Here is a 17,560-nt window from a genome sequence, read left to right on the forward strand (position 1 = left end):
CCATCATGCAAATCAGCTCTGTAGCCTTTAAAGACGTTTTATATACGTCTATTTTAAGACCTCTCACAGTGTCCGTGTGATGATGAAAACGGCCGAGTGCTAACAAAGAGCAGGAGGGGAGGAAACAAGTGAAAACTGCTAATAAGGTTACAAATAAACAAAACTCCTCGATGAAGACATTCGCCATCATGACAAATCATATGTGACTAACAGGAGGAAATGACCATCTGCTGCTTATGTACTGTTTTCTGCAAATAAACAAAAGTCCAGTTACACTTTAGTATATTGTATCTTTCCCAGGAAGTGCAGATGGCAGTTAAATATGCTACAAAGCACATCTCTTTACATGTGGTCGATTCAGTTAAAAAATACATCATATGTGAACATGTCAGTTTTAACCTTTCAGGCTATTTTGCATTAACGTTCACTCACAGTTTTATGCCTGTCTATATTCTGAAGGTTTTTATTAAAATACCATTTAGAATGTGATTTACAGAAAATTGTAGATTTATGAAGCAATAAAATAAACCTTCCATTTTTAAAAATGTATTCATTTATTCAAATCCTGTTCTGGTAGTAGCATATGCAAAATAGCTAGATAACGCCTTATTTGAATATTTAACCAAAAAATATCAGAAAAATGCTGTCTTCCAATAATTTAATAAAATACTGCTCAAATATTGTGTTCTTATAAACACACACACACACACACACTGTGTTTTCATATCTTCGTGGGGACATCTAACTGACATAAAGCTTTCCCTAGCCACCGTCCGTAACCCTAACCATGAAAAATCAGTACCTAACCCTAACCCTCAGCTTAAACCCTTCATTCTAATTTGTGTTGTACAGTTATTTCCTTTTTAACCTTAATTTATATTTTATTCCTTCCTAGTAAAATTTACCCTTTTAATTTTTCATATTTATTTCCCTTTTTAATTTTTCATATTTATTTCCTATCTATTCATAGCCTTTTCCTTTTTTGTTTTCTTTAGGTCACGAGCAGTTGTCCAAGCATTTCACTGCATATCGTACTGTGTATGACTGTGTACGTGACAAATATAATTTGAATTTGAAACCTTTCCAGGGGCAACAAAAAGCAGCAGATCCGCAATCGCAAGTAAGAGAGCTGGTATGAAAGATGTACACAATACAATGTGTTGTATCCCCAATTTTTGGGGATACAACACATTGCTCATCTTAGAAGATCACTACACCACAACTCTACAGAACATTTTATACGAACTGTTTAGAGAGCTGCCCCAGGAGTGGAAGCTTTTGTAGTGGCCACAAGGTGGGCTTACCAAAACTTCTCATGCATGATAGAGGATGTCATTGAGAATACAGAGGCACTCACTGCATCCTGTGAAGAGGGACCTGGGGACCACACTGTAAAAAAGATCCGTATATTTAACAGTGAAAGACAGTAAAAATACGACAGGAAAAACCTGTTAACTATAAAACAGTTTAAAACTGTTGATTTGATGTGAAATTGCCGTAAATAAAGAAATGTGGAAAAACTGTAAATGTACATTTTTTCTCTGAAAAAAATACATAAACCTACTGTAAATCACTCTTGCATAGTTTTTTTAACAGAAGATTCCAATAAAGTTTAGAACAGGCAAACACAATTTTTTTTACATTTATTTATTGAAAAAAATACAGGTTTTAATTGCTGAATGTAAGCATGGTTGTGCTGGTAATGGATACATGCTGTAATATGACTTTGTGATTTTTGCATTAATTTCACATAATAATAATAATGGATTAGATAGCGGTTTTCAAGAAGCCCAAAGCACTTTACATTAAATCCATTCTTGATTCATAGCACATTTAATACAGCATATTCTTTCTCAAATTGTAATATAACAGGTACATATGTCCCAAGATCTTTATACTAGAAATGTATTAGGGCAATTTTTGGATGTAGTTTTTGTAAAGAATATGGGATGTAGCTGTTAAATCTACATTCTGTTTAACTCAATAAACCATGAGTTTAAAATGTAAAAGCTAACAACAACTGGAGAGACCTACAGCTAATGATAGACATACTATATTATTGGGTAAATTCATATAATCCCATAAGTATTAAAATAATAATCTGTTGTCTGTTCTATTTATTCATAGTTAATTATCATATGAAGAAAAAAGATTTTAAAAGCACCTCCTCCCAAAACTAGGCATTTTCCCCTGAAGTTTAGAGCACCGTTTCACATCAAGGCGCCTGATTTCAAATGGACCAATCAGCGCACTGCATCAGGCTCCGCCGCAGATAACGTCTGTACAGCTCCACACAAGTTTTGCTTTGGACTACTACGGCATCACGCTATCTTCATTTTCGTCGAACTGTTTCTCATTTTTTTAATTTAACGTCTGCCACAGCTCGTCTTCAGTTACTACGGTAAGAAAATAATCCAACTTGGTTTATTTATCGACAGCATTGTGTTGCAGGCAGTGAAGGCGCAAATGATAAATTTACGTTAGCTTTAGCTCGTTTCTAGCATTAGCGTTAGCTACATTAGGCTGAAAAGAGCCTTGCAAAACCAGCAGTGCTCGTTGAGACGTGTTTTGGAGACGGGTGTATTAATGGAAACCGTCTAATTAGTATAGCTATATTTGAATGCTTTGTCTAAATGCTGCCTGGATTTTCCCGCCTTATTTGAAATCCGGCTGAAGCTTTAAGTTAGCTAGCCTCGCAGCTGTGTCATATTGACTATGTATTTTTGCAGCATATGTGGAGAATCGGTTCAGTCCGTGAAAGCTTATGTTTTGCATTGCAGACTGCATCGTAATGAACCCCGGTGTATTTTTAAATGTGTTGAAGTAAGTTGTAAGCAGGTGTTTTCTGGATATGCTGCTTTAAAGTCTCACTTCTACCGCCACCACACTGGTACCGCAACTGTTTCTCAGAATGCTACCTTAATGGGTTTGAATTGCACTGTCTCACTTTGTGAACGCCAATGTGAGGGAACTAAAGCTTTGATTGCTCACTTAAAGGAACACATAGAAGAGGGATGGCATGTAACTTGTCCAGTGAGAGGATGCCAAAGTGAGTTCTCTGTAAAATCTACATTTACCTCCCATATGTCTAGAAAACACAAACGTTTGGAAAATGTGATTTGTGGTTTAAACAAAGATACTCAGTCAGAGAGTCCATCTACAAGTGCCACCATACAGGAAGGTGCCAGTGTATCAGATATAGAAGACCCTGGAATGGATGGGTCTAATTTCAGTGACCTGTATCTCAGAAATGTATGTATGTTTTACATTAAACTACAGGGACAACATCTTCTGCCAGCATCTACCATTCAAACCATTGTTGAAGAAATACAAAATATACATGAATTGGGACAGATGTATACATTGAATAGACTAAGGTCACTTCTAAAAGATATGTCAGTTTCAGATGAAGACATTGTAAAAATCTGTGACACAGTAAAACAATCTGACTTGTTCTCAGCTTGTCACACAGGGCCCATGAGAACTGCTTATTCAAGAGTTCAGTGCTTTAAAGATGTGTTCAAGTATGTTGAACCCAGAAAAGTGTTTTTGGGCAGGGACGAGAACAGGATGGAGAGATTTGCCTATTATGTTCCTCTGCTAAATACTTTGAAGGGTATGCTGGAATCAAGTTTTTGGCAAGGTCTCATATCAGTGGATCCTAATAATGTTTCAAGACCAGATGTTCTCAGCGACTGTTGTGATGGTAACGTGTTTGTGTCAAACAAATTTTTTCAGGAAAATCCACATTGCCTCAAGCTGGTTCTATACCAGGATGCATTTGAAGTAGTGAACCCACTTGGTTCTGCCAAAAAGAAGCACAAGGTTTTGGCTGTGTACTTCTCTCTACTCAACATCCCCCCCCCCATGCCCGGTCAAATACTGATCATATGCAGCTTGTCTTACTGTGTAGGGAGAAGGATTTCAAAGAATTTGGCCATGAAAATGTTTTTTCAGAACTCCTGACTGATTTGAAGGTACTAGAGGAGAATGGGATAACAATGGCAGACAAAACTGTAGTGAAAGGAGCCCTCTACTGCATTGCTGGAGACAACCTGGGCTCTCATTGTATTGGGGGTTTTACAGAAAATTTCAGTTCATCAGTGTACTTGTGCAGATATTGTCTGTTAACTTGAACTGAATTTCAGGGTGCTGATCCAGCAGTGTGTGGACCTCAGCGGACCCCAGAAACGTATAGATCTGCCACTGAACAACTGGAAAGAGAAGACGTGTCAGAAGTTCAGGGGATAAAGTTCAGGTCTGTATTTAATTCTTTACAAAGCTTTGATGTTTGCACACCTGGCATGCCCCCATGTCTCGGTCATGACATCTTTGAGGGTGTCCTCTCATACGATCTTGCTCTTTACCTCAAGTACTTCATCAACACAAATAAATGGTTCACTTACCCAATTCTGAACAGGCGCATCAAGCAATTTAAATACAAAGAAACAGATGCTTCATCCAAACCTTGTGAGGTCAGTCCAAAAACATTGAAACTTGGTGGACAAGCTGTTCAAAATTGGAACTTCTTGAGACTTTTACCTCTCATAATTGGAGACAGAGTGCAGAACTCTCAAGATGATGTGTGGCAGTTAACGTTGCAGCTTAAGGACATTGTTGACCTAATTTGTGCTCAGCAAATTTCCAAGGCTCAGGTTACTTATCTGGATGCTCTCATCCAAGAGTATTTGGAAACCAGAAAGGTGCTGTTTCCTAATATCAACTTAAGACCTAAACACCATTACTTACGACATTATCCAGGGCTGATCCTAAAATTTGGCCCTCTCATCAGGCTTTGGACAATGCGCTTTGAGAGCAAACACAGTTACTTCAAAAGATGTGCAAGGCATCTGAAAAATTTCAAAAATCTGTGCTTGACTCTTTCAGAGAGACATCAGATGTTTCAGGCCTTCCTTTCTGCTGGGTCAGTGAGTCCTCCAGCATTGCAAATAAAAGATTGCTCACCATTTTACTCAGAGCTTTACAGTGAGCAAGTTAAAGACGCAGTCCTACATTTTGGCTTTACTGAAAGCAATACAAAGATTCCAGTTGCTGTTCAGTATAATGGGCTTAATTACAGAAAGGGTCACTTTATTGTCACTAAGTTTGATCAGTCAATGGAGTTTGGTGAACTTCTCCTCATTCTTATTAAAGATGAGTCTGCTCTTCATTTTCTCATGAGAGTTTATGATGCAGAATTTCTTTCTTGCTACCACATGTACTCTGTAAAAAATGACACTGGGAGATTAGAGTGCAGACTCATCACTGAACTGATTGACTTGTGGCCGTTATCATCTTACGTGAAAAACGGACACCAGATTGTTCCACTGAAGCACAGCGTCTTGTCAGACTGAATGCCTTGATATGACATCATGGGCCAGAGCCAAACTCTTTGTATGTGTGTCTTAACAGATATGGCTGAATCGCAGGTGCTTATCTTAAAGAACATAGGGGATGCAATAGCAGGAGTGCTTACGGACCTTCCTGATCAACTTCTCAAGTCAGTAGAAGATACTTTGACAACACTTGGTGCAGAAACCACAGATGATTTAAAGTACATTACAGAAAATGACCTGCTGCCAGTGCTCAAGCCCATACAAGCTAGAAGACTAGTGGCTGCCTGGACCCAAAATGGTAAGTGTAAAACATTGTCACCACACCAAACGCACAGAGGGCTGTTGAAGTTAGAAATACTTAGAATATGAGTGTTCCTGAGTCTGATGTGGCCATCATTATTTAACCATGCTTTCTGTGTAAATAAAACTTGGATGCTTTGTGGGGAAATTTAATACACTTTGAGTTTCGAAATGCAATCTATCAGACAAATTGCATTATTAAGTTTTGACCACGCTGTGTAACCTTAATATCTCAAAATGTATCTATGCAGTGCAGAATTTAACATAACAGAAAACATGATCTAATGCTTTCATATCTCTTTTTTTATGTACTTTTAAAGTCTCTGGCACTTCGACACCAATCGCTGTACATTCCTCTCCAGTGGATGTCCTTCTTTCTCCACCTTCAATTTCTTCTTCACCAACATCATCCACCACTACTTCATCACTTTCAGGAATCTGTACACCATTACTACCAAACTGGGTAGAGAGATTTGAGATACCATGGCAGAGGCTCCCTGAGGAGTTGGTGCAGAACTTGGAAAGACAGAAAAGACCAAGCGCAAGACAAAGACGAGAAATGATAAGGATTGTGGTCTCTGAAATGATGAAGACTTGTAAGAATCCAACCAAACACAATACTACAGAGATAGCAAAAAGGATGGTGGCCAAGTATCCCAAGTCTCTTCAAGATGTGATTGATGGTGATGTTATTGGACCTGGATATCATTCTCTTGTAAAGCAACTTCAGGCAAGAGTTGAAAATGTCAAGCAACCTGACACACCAAAGGTAAAAAAACGCAAAGCAATATCAGATGACGACAACGACACAGATGAAATACCAGCTGAACAAAAAGCAAGGGTTCAAGACACATATGGCTGTATTAGCTGGGAGCCAAAGCATTTGCCACTCTCTGAGACTGTGGAGAGTCAGCTTGAAAAAAAAGAAGAAATGAAGAAGCTGTTTAAAAAGAATAACTACAGTACAGATGTTGTGAAAGAACTAGTCAAGTGCACCTATTACACGCAGCATAAAGACATCAACAAAGGGGCAAGCATCCAGAAACTATGCCAGGAATGGCCCTTTCTCTTCAATGAAGTTGGTATGACCGCACATTTCCAAGAACTGACTGGTGTGAATCTGATGGAGACCTTCCTTGCCAATGTGGACAAAAAGGGTGCACGTCTGTTAAAGTTCCTCAAATATGTTGATGCACAAAAGCACAAGCAAGTCCTGAATGCTGTTCTCAAACTTCAGACTGAAAGAGGGCAGTCCAGTGGTTGCTTGCAAGAAGTCATTGAGATGATGTTTCTTTTACTGGCTCATTTTGACGAGAAGGGAGAGCTTCTGTTCCACTGCGTTGAGATGACAAGCCTTGCAGAAGATGTTCAGATGGAGAAAGTGCCACCAACACCCGTCATCATTGTTTGCGGTAAGCCGAAAGTACAAAATTCAACTTTTTTTTTTCTGTTGTAACTGCCACGTTCTTGTACTCTTGGCTTGTTTAGTTTCACGTTCTGTTGCTTCCACACTGATACACTGGATAACACAACCATATAAGTTCAACTAGTAATATAACTCATCCTATGATCCATGTAACAAGTATCTCTGTATTTGTATATATGACTGACATTAAAGCTCTTGTTATTAAAGTTTTTAATTTGTTGTTGTGTTAATTCTCAGGTTCCTCCTGCTTCGCTGCTGAGACATTCATGTTGAGCATTGACAAGAAGATTGTCAACGACCGCATCACAACCTTCACCTCTGCTATCTGCCTAATGTTTGGCAGTTACTACTGCTTTAACATACACTACCCTGTGGAACTACGATCAACACTGGAGTTCCTTCAACGGTAAAATTTCTTTTATTATGGATTTATTTTTGTGCTTATCAAACTTGGCCATTTGATATCCCACCTCAGGTTGTTAATTTCCTCAATCTCTCTTGCCCTTTTTTCATGAAGGTGTTTCTTTTCCATAAATCCTGAGAGAGGCACCAAGGTTGAATCCAAGAAGAAAAAAGTGTTCTCAGTCAATCCCAGAGTCCTCACTCTCATCTCAGACATTGCTGACCATGAGTGGATCTAGTCCTACCCCTCTTGTTTGAGACGAAGTGATAAAGGTATACCATGTTACATACTCTACAGATGTTATGTTTTTGAAACAATTGTTACATTTCTGATTGTGAGTGGGAAGTTTTTAACAATGTGAAGTTTTACTAGACACAATTTGTAAAAGTACATGTTCTACTTTTGATTCACTGTTTTATATCTGAAAAATGTATCTGGTAAAAATGTGGTGATTTTGTTTCTTGGATTACAATAGTGTAAAAGTATGCTGCATGTACAGTACATTGCTGGCATCCAAAAATTTGCAGTTGAAGTTCTCAAAACAAGTTTAAAGTTTTTGTTTGTTACCTGATGCAGTTTTAAGATGTACATTTTCAGCTTTACTGCTCAGTTCTGTGTGCAAAATATGTGGGTGTAAACTTGTTCCTGTAATTTCTTCAATTCAGACTTTCTTTCAATTATAGAAAAAATGTTTAATTCTCTATATTTGTATTTGGATAATTTGAAAAGTCAAGATTCTATGTGTACTGACATTTATGTAGTGAGAACAGCACCAAAACACTTAAAGGTGTCTGAATTGTCTGCTAAAGGTAATGTGAAGTATAATGTGTGCTCAACTTACAGCACTGGTTTTGCACAGTTTGAACAGAACTTGTAAGAATTCTGTGATTCCTCACTGTTACTGTCATGGAGATGACTAGTAACTATTTGTGATTTGTTGAGTAAAAATGTAAATGTTTGATGTTCAAAGCATCAAAGATGTTAAATAAAATACTTTTTTGGAAATTTAAGGTGGATATTTTTGTGTTACATTTAGTAATTTGAATAAAATCATGGTTTGTGTATTAAACTTAAAGAGTAGAACACTTAAAAGCACTCTAGTCTAAACACGGTTACAGAATAAAATTGTATTTTTTCTATATTTAGATAGTTAATTTTACAGGGAAAGAATGTTGTGATTTCTGGCACAAACTTTCTTTTATATGTTATTTTCATGTTAATTCTAGGGAAAAACATTTTTTCTTCAAGTTAAAACATTTTCTTCTACGGTAAAATATTGACCCTAGCACTATTTTTAACCGTAAAATAAACAATAACAATACCTTCTTACCGTTAAAGAAGAAAATGTTCCACCCGTAATTTTACGGTAGATTTCTGGCAACCACAGCTGCCAGCGTTTTACCGTAAAATCTACAGTTTTTTTTTTTACAGTGCAGGTAGTGACAGAGGAGGATAAGCACGGGCATTAAAATGAACCCACACCACGACCTCCACCTCCTCCACATATACACCCTGAAACATAATCATCATCATGACACACACAATTTCAACAAACGCAGACAGTACAACGCACTCATGCCGTTCAATCCACTAAACAAGGGCACAGCTCGGACGGACTTGAGAGCCGCACATCAAAAACCAAACACGGCAACAATAGCCACCATGACAGATATAAACCTCAAGTCAGCGGTTGAGTGTGAGAGAGATCAGGGACCTGAATATCCAGAAGAACCTGCGACGGAGATTCCACAACCTTGCATGAGGCAGCATGGGGGATTGAATAGTTGTGTGGCTTTATGATAAAGGTCTGTGAGCTATTTAGAGGAAGGTTCAGCCCCTCCCCTAGCTCACAGAATAAGTTGTGACTTATGTGACTTGTCACTGCCCAAGTGCTCCACAGGGAGGACTCATCCCCAATTTGGGGTTTCTCACAACTTGAGGAAAACTCTATGGAGAACCTAGATCTGGCCCCCACCTCAGCCAACCATCAGGCCAAAAAACCACATCTCTGCCCTCAGGAAATTAGTGGATCGGTATGTGACCGTGACCAGAAAATGGGTAGTGTTAGGTGATTTGACTGCGGCGAGGTTCCCGACCAACTCAGACCAAGACCTCTAAATTGATAGTTACTCCAGTACTAACTTTCACCATGCCCAAGGAATACTTTCCAAAGCAATCATTGACAACCAAGTGGAGAAGGTGGTGTTGGCATTTGGGATAAATTGTAGGGCACAAAGAGCAAAAGAAACTGCTATTAAACAACTACAGTCAGCAGTGAGGGAAGCAAAGAAACAGTTCCTGCATTTGGAAATTTGGATCCCCCTTATCAATTATTCCAACCTTTCGCCCACGGAGGAGCAGAACACTCTGCAGTTAATTAAGGGTCGTATCAGATGAAATATGCCGTACATCCCCCGAATTTCCTAGGGATCTTTTCCATACAAAGGCAGACATGATCCATTGGACATGTGAAACTGTTAAGGCCATGTTGAAACATTGGAGCTTGTTTTTAGGCTTGAGCCTAAAATAAAGGGTCACAGCCCTTGGTTTTTAAAAAACGTGGTGATTTTGGCCACGCATTTTAAGCATTTTTAAGCTTTCTGCAGCCTAGGAGTCTATTACAAAAAGGTTTGATGTTCATACCTACTATAGATATATATATATATAAAAATAAAAAACATTTGATATTCAAATTTTTTTTATAAATGTAATATTTTAAAAACACAACAAAATGGGAGTCCAAATCTTTTACAGCAGCCTCAACTTGGCAACCACCACCCAGTTCTTCACCCCCACAGATACACAGACTGGTGGGACAAGACACAACTGATTTTAAAAACATGTATAGACCATGTAGAGAAAAACACAATTTTAAACAGGAAGAAGTGAAAGCACTCCTGGAATTAATGCACAATAAAACCATTGAACCGTTATTAAGCCTGCAGACGAAGGGAGCACAATTGTTATATTAAGCAGAGATCAATATATTTTTGAAGTGACTTGACAACTTCAATGATCAAATTCATTACAAAAACTTAGGCATACCAATATTGACGCAATCAATCCCAACAGTGAAACAAATTGTAGACCGATTACATAGGACAAAATTCATTAATGCCAAACATAGGACATACATTATAGGTCAGTCTGAACCGAGACGTCGTCGATTCTACATTCTTCCTAAAATACATAAAGATCCCGGGACCTGGATGGTTCCGTGGGAGATTCCCACAGGACGGCCAATTGTGTCCGATTGTGGAAGAGAAACGTATGCCACAGCAGAATATATTGATCACTATTTGTACCCTCTGTTTATTAAACATCCAGGGTATATCAAGGCCACGCATCACTTCATTGAATTGGATAAAGATCTGTCTGTTCTATTGGAATCATTGTTCTTCACGATAGATGTGGAGAGTCTTTATACAAATATTGACATTCCAGCAGGTTTAGCAACAGTGAGGAGATTTTTCCAAAAATTCCCAGACAGGAAGAGACCAGACAAAGAAATATTAAAACTATTGGAAATAAATTTGAAATGTAAAGATTTCGAATTTATTTGGGGAGTGCTATTTACAAATTAAGGGGACAGCGATGGAGGAAAGATTTGCTCCATCATATGCCAATATATTTATGGCAGACTGGGAGAAATAGGCATTGGCCAAATGCCCGATCAAGTCTTTGCATCTCCGGTATCCGGATGACAAGACACTTAGAGGACTTCGTACAGATTCTGAACACACATGACCCATCCATCAAATTGATACGGAAAACAGCGTTGATTTTTTTGGACACTACAATTTACAAAGGTAGGGACTTTCCATCTACAAAAAAATTGAACATAAAGATTTTCTTTAAAAACACGGACACACACGCACTACTCTATTAGACTAGCTCTCACCCAAAACATACCTACCAAGAGTTAATTAAATGTCAGATGATTTGATTCCGAAGGATATGTACCAGGGATTTTTCAGAGGCGGTCAAAGTTCTCTTTAAAGCACTCCGGGGAAGGGGATACTCCCGCACCTATTTGAGGAGATGTCGGAGAACATTCCAAGTGCCCAACCTGAGGACCAGAGGGACATTATCCCCTTGATATCTACATTTTCTACAGCTGGTTTAAGAATACAGAAACGATTAAAGACAAATTTCGAACAGATAATTGGGCAACAAGGGACAATTGGCAACCACAGTGTGATATCACCATAACAAAAATCTAAGGGATTATGTAGTGAGACTCAACCTGACGCAATCAAATAAAATAAGATAGCTGTGTCCCAAAACGTCGGCTGCAACCTTCGGAGAAGACCTTCGCGGTCTACGTGGGCCGGGTCCTTCGAAGACCGAGAAGGCCGGAAGTACGAGGCTGTGACATGGGACGGTCTAGCCTTCAGATTTGCATCACCGCTGTGTCGGTTTGATAAACTCGGCCGTTGGCTCCTTGCTATCTAAAATATAATAGGACACTGGCGTCAATTCTCAAACGTCTCACACTTTGACATTTATTCAGCTGTGTGAAAATCCCGGAGGAACCCACCCAATGGATTAATAAAGTTTTATTTAATCTAATAATCAAATAACTTTGATCTCAGCCAAACCGATTTACTCCGATTTTTCCTGGACTGGCTTTTTATAGCAGATAACCTTAAAATTATTCTGAGGTAGAACAAAAACTGAAGAAAACCATGAATCAACATATAAAGATTACCTGAAGCTTACAGAGGTATAATAAGAGACACAGCTAAGCAATTTTGCATAATTTTAAATGGTATAAAAAACAGCAGAAATGAGACTTTCTTGTCAGAAGTCAGTTAAATAAAAAAATCAAAAATTGTGGTGGAAGTGAAACAGCAAAACAAAGAGGGAATTCATGACGATGTTTATGTGAAGCGTCATTTGGATCTTCTTTTGCTGCTGGTTAAATCGGTTTTGGTTGGAGAGTGATGAAACCTGCACCTTCAGAGTCTGACACATCAGAATCAGTGAGCAGTCAGCTTTCAGCCCCGACGGCGTGTCCATGCACGTGCTGTTGGTTGCGAAAGCCGACATCTCACGGATTCTGATGCGTCGGTGGGTCCGCGCTTTGTGTTCACGTCTTTGTGCAGAATCCGTGTAGCTACTCCCATTTACTATTTTATCTGTTTGGTGGTTTGGTGAGATTTAACCTGAGATTCTAGCATTTTGGGCAAAATTAATTTATATTTAAAACTATTCAGGATTTTAATGAATCGATATCGCGTTATTTAAGCTAGAATCAATTTTAATCGGAAAATCGATAACCAAAACGCACCCCTAATTACAGACATTGTTTCTTAAAAATACAATTTGTGTAGGTAAATGCATACACAGACACACACACACTAAAATTTCAGGCAGTATGGGGTTAACTTGCTGTTTTAGTAACACCAAATAGAAAACATGAAATACAAAACTTAACTTTCAGGGCAGAACTGATTCCAGCCTCACTCTGTTTCAGACCTTTGAGTAGAGCACATCTCAATTGAGAGTTACACAGCAGCCACATTCCCGAGGTTTTCCTTTCTTTGTGGGCTTTCGTCTGAGGAAAGGCCAGACCTTGGCCGAAACGTTATGGCTAGTGATGTGTCGGTCGCGAACGAAATGGCTATTAGAGCCAGGTCTTTGACGTGAACGACGCGAGCCGGCTCCTTATCGTGATCCGTGGGGGTTTTTTTCTGTCTCTCACTCTCTTTCGCACTTTGCTTCTGCTTCATTTTGCACGCGAGCCTTGTGCTTTATGCTGGGCAGAGGGGGGAGGAGCGGTAGTTAAACTCACAGTAGCACAGGAACAGAGCAGGATGGAGAGAGAGAGAGAAAGAGAGCCAGGGACAACAATGTCACATTAGAAAGGTATAGTAATTATCCACAACTATTTTCAGTTGCAGATGATAAAGGATTCAGAAAGTTTATTCATGCAGGTCCATATGACAGAGGATATGCATGTTCTTTTTGTTTTCATATTTTAATTTATATTTAATTGTGTTGTGGTTTGCAGTGGTTTGTGTTGTTTCTCTTTAAATTTGTTTAAAAGGAAAAAGCTGAAAATTTAAATAGTTAAAAGTTGAAATGTGAATTGTTGATTTTTGTATTATATGATTTATTTATTACATTTTATGTGGAGTGAATAAATATATTTACGGTGGCCCCTACAGACAAAGCACGTACAAACTCCAAAACACGTAAAAACTCAGAAGCACGTAAAAACTCAAAACACATAAAAAACACAACAGAAGTGCTCCAGGATGCTGGGCGCAGTGTTGAGCTTTTGTTACTTAGTGGCTACACAAGCCAGCAAGTACCAGTGACCGGATTTGGTGTGTGGTAGTAACAGGTAAATGAACTTTTTTTTAAATTATTTGAATATATATGAGTGCTTGTGTATAAATACACAAACAATACACATATGCTTTCAATTGTGTAATTTAAGTGATATAGGTAGCTTTGTTTTGGAAGTTCAGTTAACGCTAGTGATGTGCGGATCGATCCTGAAATATCGATTCCTCCGATACCAGTCATTTATGTTCTAGAATCGATTCTCACATTAAAATATCGATATTTTTAGTAATTTAGGGTTAATTTGTAGTTTATCATTAACAGGAACACAGTGGAAAGCAACTATAACATTCGGATTGTCTACATTCAAAGGAACTACTTCCTCTTCCGCCTTTCATAGTCATGTGCGAAATACGGCTGTATAAATGTCTCACAGCCCCTTGGCGCGTGCACTCGCAGCAATGGCTGAGCGTAATTGTGCGGACGTATTTTACCTCCACAAACAGCTGAGACATGGTTTGCGATACATGTGGCAAAAAAGTGCTCCAAGAGTGAGGTGTTGTGGCTATACTTTCCCAACCTTGAGACCTCAGAATTAGGGAGACATTCAAAAGGGCTGTTGGGGGGGGGGGGGGGGGGGGGTGATACATACATTTTACAGCGTTTATGTCACGGTTCTGGGTAGGGCTGGGCTATATTATACCGTTCACGGTAATACCAGTATCACTGCAAAAACCCACCTCCTTAATACTAGAAAAATACACTTATTTTTGGTGAAGATTTGCTTAAAACAAGTGAAATTATCTGCCCATGGGGTAAGTGTTTTTTTCTTAATAAGATTTCTTGAAATAAGAACAATATCTAGATTTAAATAAAGCTAAAAATAAGTATTTTACACTCATTCCAGGGAACAAATCAGAACAATTGAAACTTAAAATAAGCTTTAACCACTTATTGTAGGCCACAAATAAGATAATAAAGCTAAAAATAAGTCTTTTACACTTATTACAGGCAACAAATTAGAACAATTGAAACTTAAAATAAGCTTTAACCACTGATTGTAGGCCACAAATAAAGATAATAAAGCTAAAAATAAGTCTTTTACACTTATTCCAGGCAACCAATCATGGCTTGAAACCTAAAATAAGCTTTAACCACTTGTTCTAAGTAAAATGTTGAAGAAATTAAATCTGAAAATAGGCATAAAACACTTATTCTAACAAACAAATCAAGGCAAATAATCTAAAAACTAGTACATTAAATCATTTTAAAGATATTTCTTCTTTTTAAATTTAGCTAAACACTACTTTAAGATTATATTGCTGATTAAGGACAAAACAAAACTGAAACAGAGTAAAAGTGTCCATCTTTATTTGTCCATTTTAACAATAACCTGCAGATAATAAAGATACAATTGAACAGTACAGGTCCAACATTATGAGTTTAAGTGGTTTCAACATTTCAACAGCCTTAGAGGTTTCGCCATTGCCCCATTAAAATTGACGAGTGACATAGGAAGACCACAAAGATTCTAATTTCTTCCGAATGACACCAAATACCACAAAACTTGTCTGGGTGAGTAAATGAACATTTTCCATTTTAGAAATAAGACCCAGATTGAAAAAAAAAAACAAACAAAAACAAAACAGAAGTGCCCTCTCCTAATCTTATCTGAAATTTACACACTACTTTCCAATAAATGCATGCCATTCTGCCAGGGCTTTTCTGTAAGATGATGTAGTGTCATGCTCATGAATGGCATCCTGGAGAACTTCTGTCTGAATGACAGACAGCAGGGTTGCCACGCATTTGGGGTAAGTCAGATGGAGTGCATAAAAGTATGCCATCACATATATCATAGCCTCACCAATTTTTTCTTTGTCAAATGTTGTAACTGGTAAATTACCAACAGCAATGACACACTTGCAGCCATCGAACATCACTACTGGACATGACAAGCTTCGTTTCTGGAGGACAGCATCTGGATCTTCTGTAGGCTGCAAGACACAAAAGACATGACAGTCAACATCTTATGTTAATTGTATGTTTTTTTGCTGGGATTTGGTCATAACGTTGGAGATGTCATTATCCTGTTCTTTGTTGGTTACACACATTTTATAGTAGTTTTGACTTATGGTTTATCAAGCGACTCCTTATGTGACCACACTCGTGTACATTAAATACGTTATAAATTAATGAAAACAATAAATTATAGATTTAAGTCTTTCGGCTGAAACTGAAAAAGCATTTTTGAGTCATGTTTGACCGAAATATTTTGTTTGCCAAATTTTCTGTAGATCTTTATAAGCAAATTTTATAAAACTTACCTTCAGGACATGTAGAAATGCTTCAGAAGCATTCCCCATCTTTTTTGGTGGATGGGAAGGTGTGGGAAAGAGGAAGAGCCTTCATCAGTGCAAGGTGGGCTTCAGCTGGACAAAGCAGAAACAAACCTTCATAAACATAAATTTTAAAGGATGAGAACTTTGTATTCAAATGGTAAAACTTACTTTTGTCCATGGTCATTGGTGGATTCATTGCCTTCTTTGACACACCGTAGAACTCTACCCTGGAGCAGAATTCTTCCCATCTCAGTTTTACTTGACTGATGAACTTGTTGTTGTGGGGATCCAAAATTCTGCGAAGCTCACCCAACGCCTACAATAGGTTTAAAAAAATAAGTAGACAAATAAAATCAAAATAACTTTACTACCACACCAAATATATTTGAAATTAAAGTGATTATTTATTAACTCTTCCAAAAACTTACATGATGCAATTCTTTAAAGCATGGATATGCATCCAAGATGAGGCAAGCTCTGTTCTCCTCTTTCATGGTGTCTGAGTCAATGAAGGATCTTCTGGCTTCAAACTCGAGGTCTAATAGCTGGGACACATCTTCTTGGTTTGGTTTTGCCTTCTTACACATTTCTTGTAATGTTTTGTAATGTCTTGCTTGTATTTGCCGACTATCCTTGTCAGCTAAGATAGAGAGAAGTACAAGAGCATTTTGGTTTTTCATTGTTACTGAAGTAGACTTCCACAAAACATTAGCTACTACTGGCTGTGTGTTGATAACCATTTTACAAAATTACTAGTATGTACTCACATGAAGTGGAGGCATTGTCAGAATTTCTGACAGGTGATAACAGAGTAGATGCACCACTGGAAGAACTGCGATCAGCATCTTCATCATCAGCTTCTTCATCCCTTGGGTAGAGGTCAGTGAGCCTTCTCTTGGGCCGTCCCCTCTCCGGTGTTGGTCCTTGCCTTTTTACTGGTGTTTTCATATTTTGCAGCCTTTTCTCCTGGTGAAAATACATATATATCATGCCCCCTGAACAAAACAAAATGATTTATATATGAGACACAAATACAAGAACTTACGTGTTTTACGCTTGCATCATTATCCTGCAGCATAGGATAATATTCCACAACTTTTTTAGCCATTGCAGTGATTTCGGTCTTAGAGGGGTATTGCTCCATTTGGCCTTGGCTTGCTCTCAAAAGGGACACCATACTTGTGATTGTATTTCTCACCAATCTGCATCTCAGTTCTTTTGACATGACGCATGCCTGTTCCCTGCCGGAGCAGGCCAACTCCAGGTAACTCTTTCGGCATTGCTCCAACTCACTGTCGGTGTACAGAACATATTCCGGAGGACTGGGGAGCTGCAAGGTTTTCAGCTGGCTTACATTAGCATCAGCAGTTGGAGGGCCTGTTGCAACTACCCTGGGTGAAGAAGTTGTTTCAGGTTTCTGTGGTAGCGGATGGTCTTCCTGGTTTAGGGTGAGAAAATA

General features: G+C 38.4%; 1 protein-coding gene across 1 annotated transcript in view; it reads right to left on the reverse strand.

Moving 5' to 3' along the window:
* Positions 1-14,795: 14,795 nt before the first annotated feature.
* LOC308408581 (uncharacterized protein) overlaps positions 14,796-17,560 on the reverse strand; it is a 7,410-nt gene continuing 4,645 nt past the window's right edge. The window contains exons 4-9 of the mRNA XM_080900915.1: positions 17,147-17,539; positions 16,869-17,067; positions 16,530-16,741; positions 16,270-16,417; positions 16,087-16,191; positions 14,796-15,756 (exon numbers count right to left, since the gene is read on the reverse strand). Coding sequence (XP_080757041.1) covers positions 16,109-16,191; positions 16,270-16,417; positions 16,530-16,741; positions 16,869-17,067; positions 17,147-17,539 — 1,035 coding nt within the window. The 3' untranslated portion in view covers positions 14,796-15,756; positions 16,087-16,108. The remainder of the gene's footprint in view (positions 15,757-16,086; positions 16,192-16,269; positions 16,418-16,529; positions 16,742-16,868; positions 17,068-17,146; positions 17,540-17,560) is intronic.

Source organism: Rhamphochromis sp. 'chilingali' (assembly GCF_963969265.1).
Source record: "Rhamphochromis sp. 'chilingali' genome assembly, chromosome: 13".
Lineage (NCBI taxonomy): Eukaryota > Metazoa > Chordata > Actinopteri > Cichliformes > Cichlidae > Rhamphochromis > Rhamphochromis sp. 'chilingali'.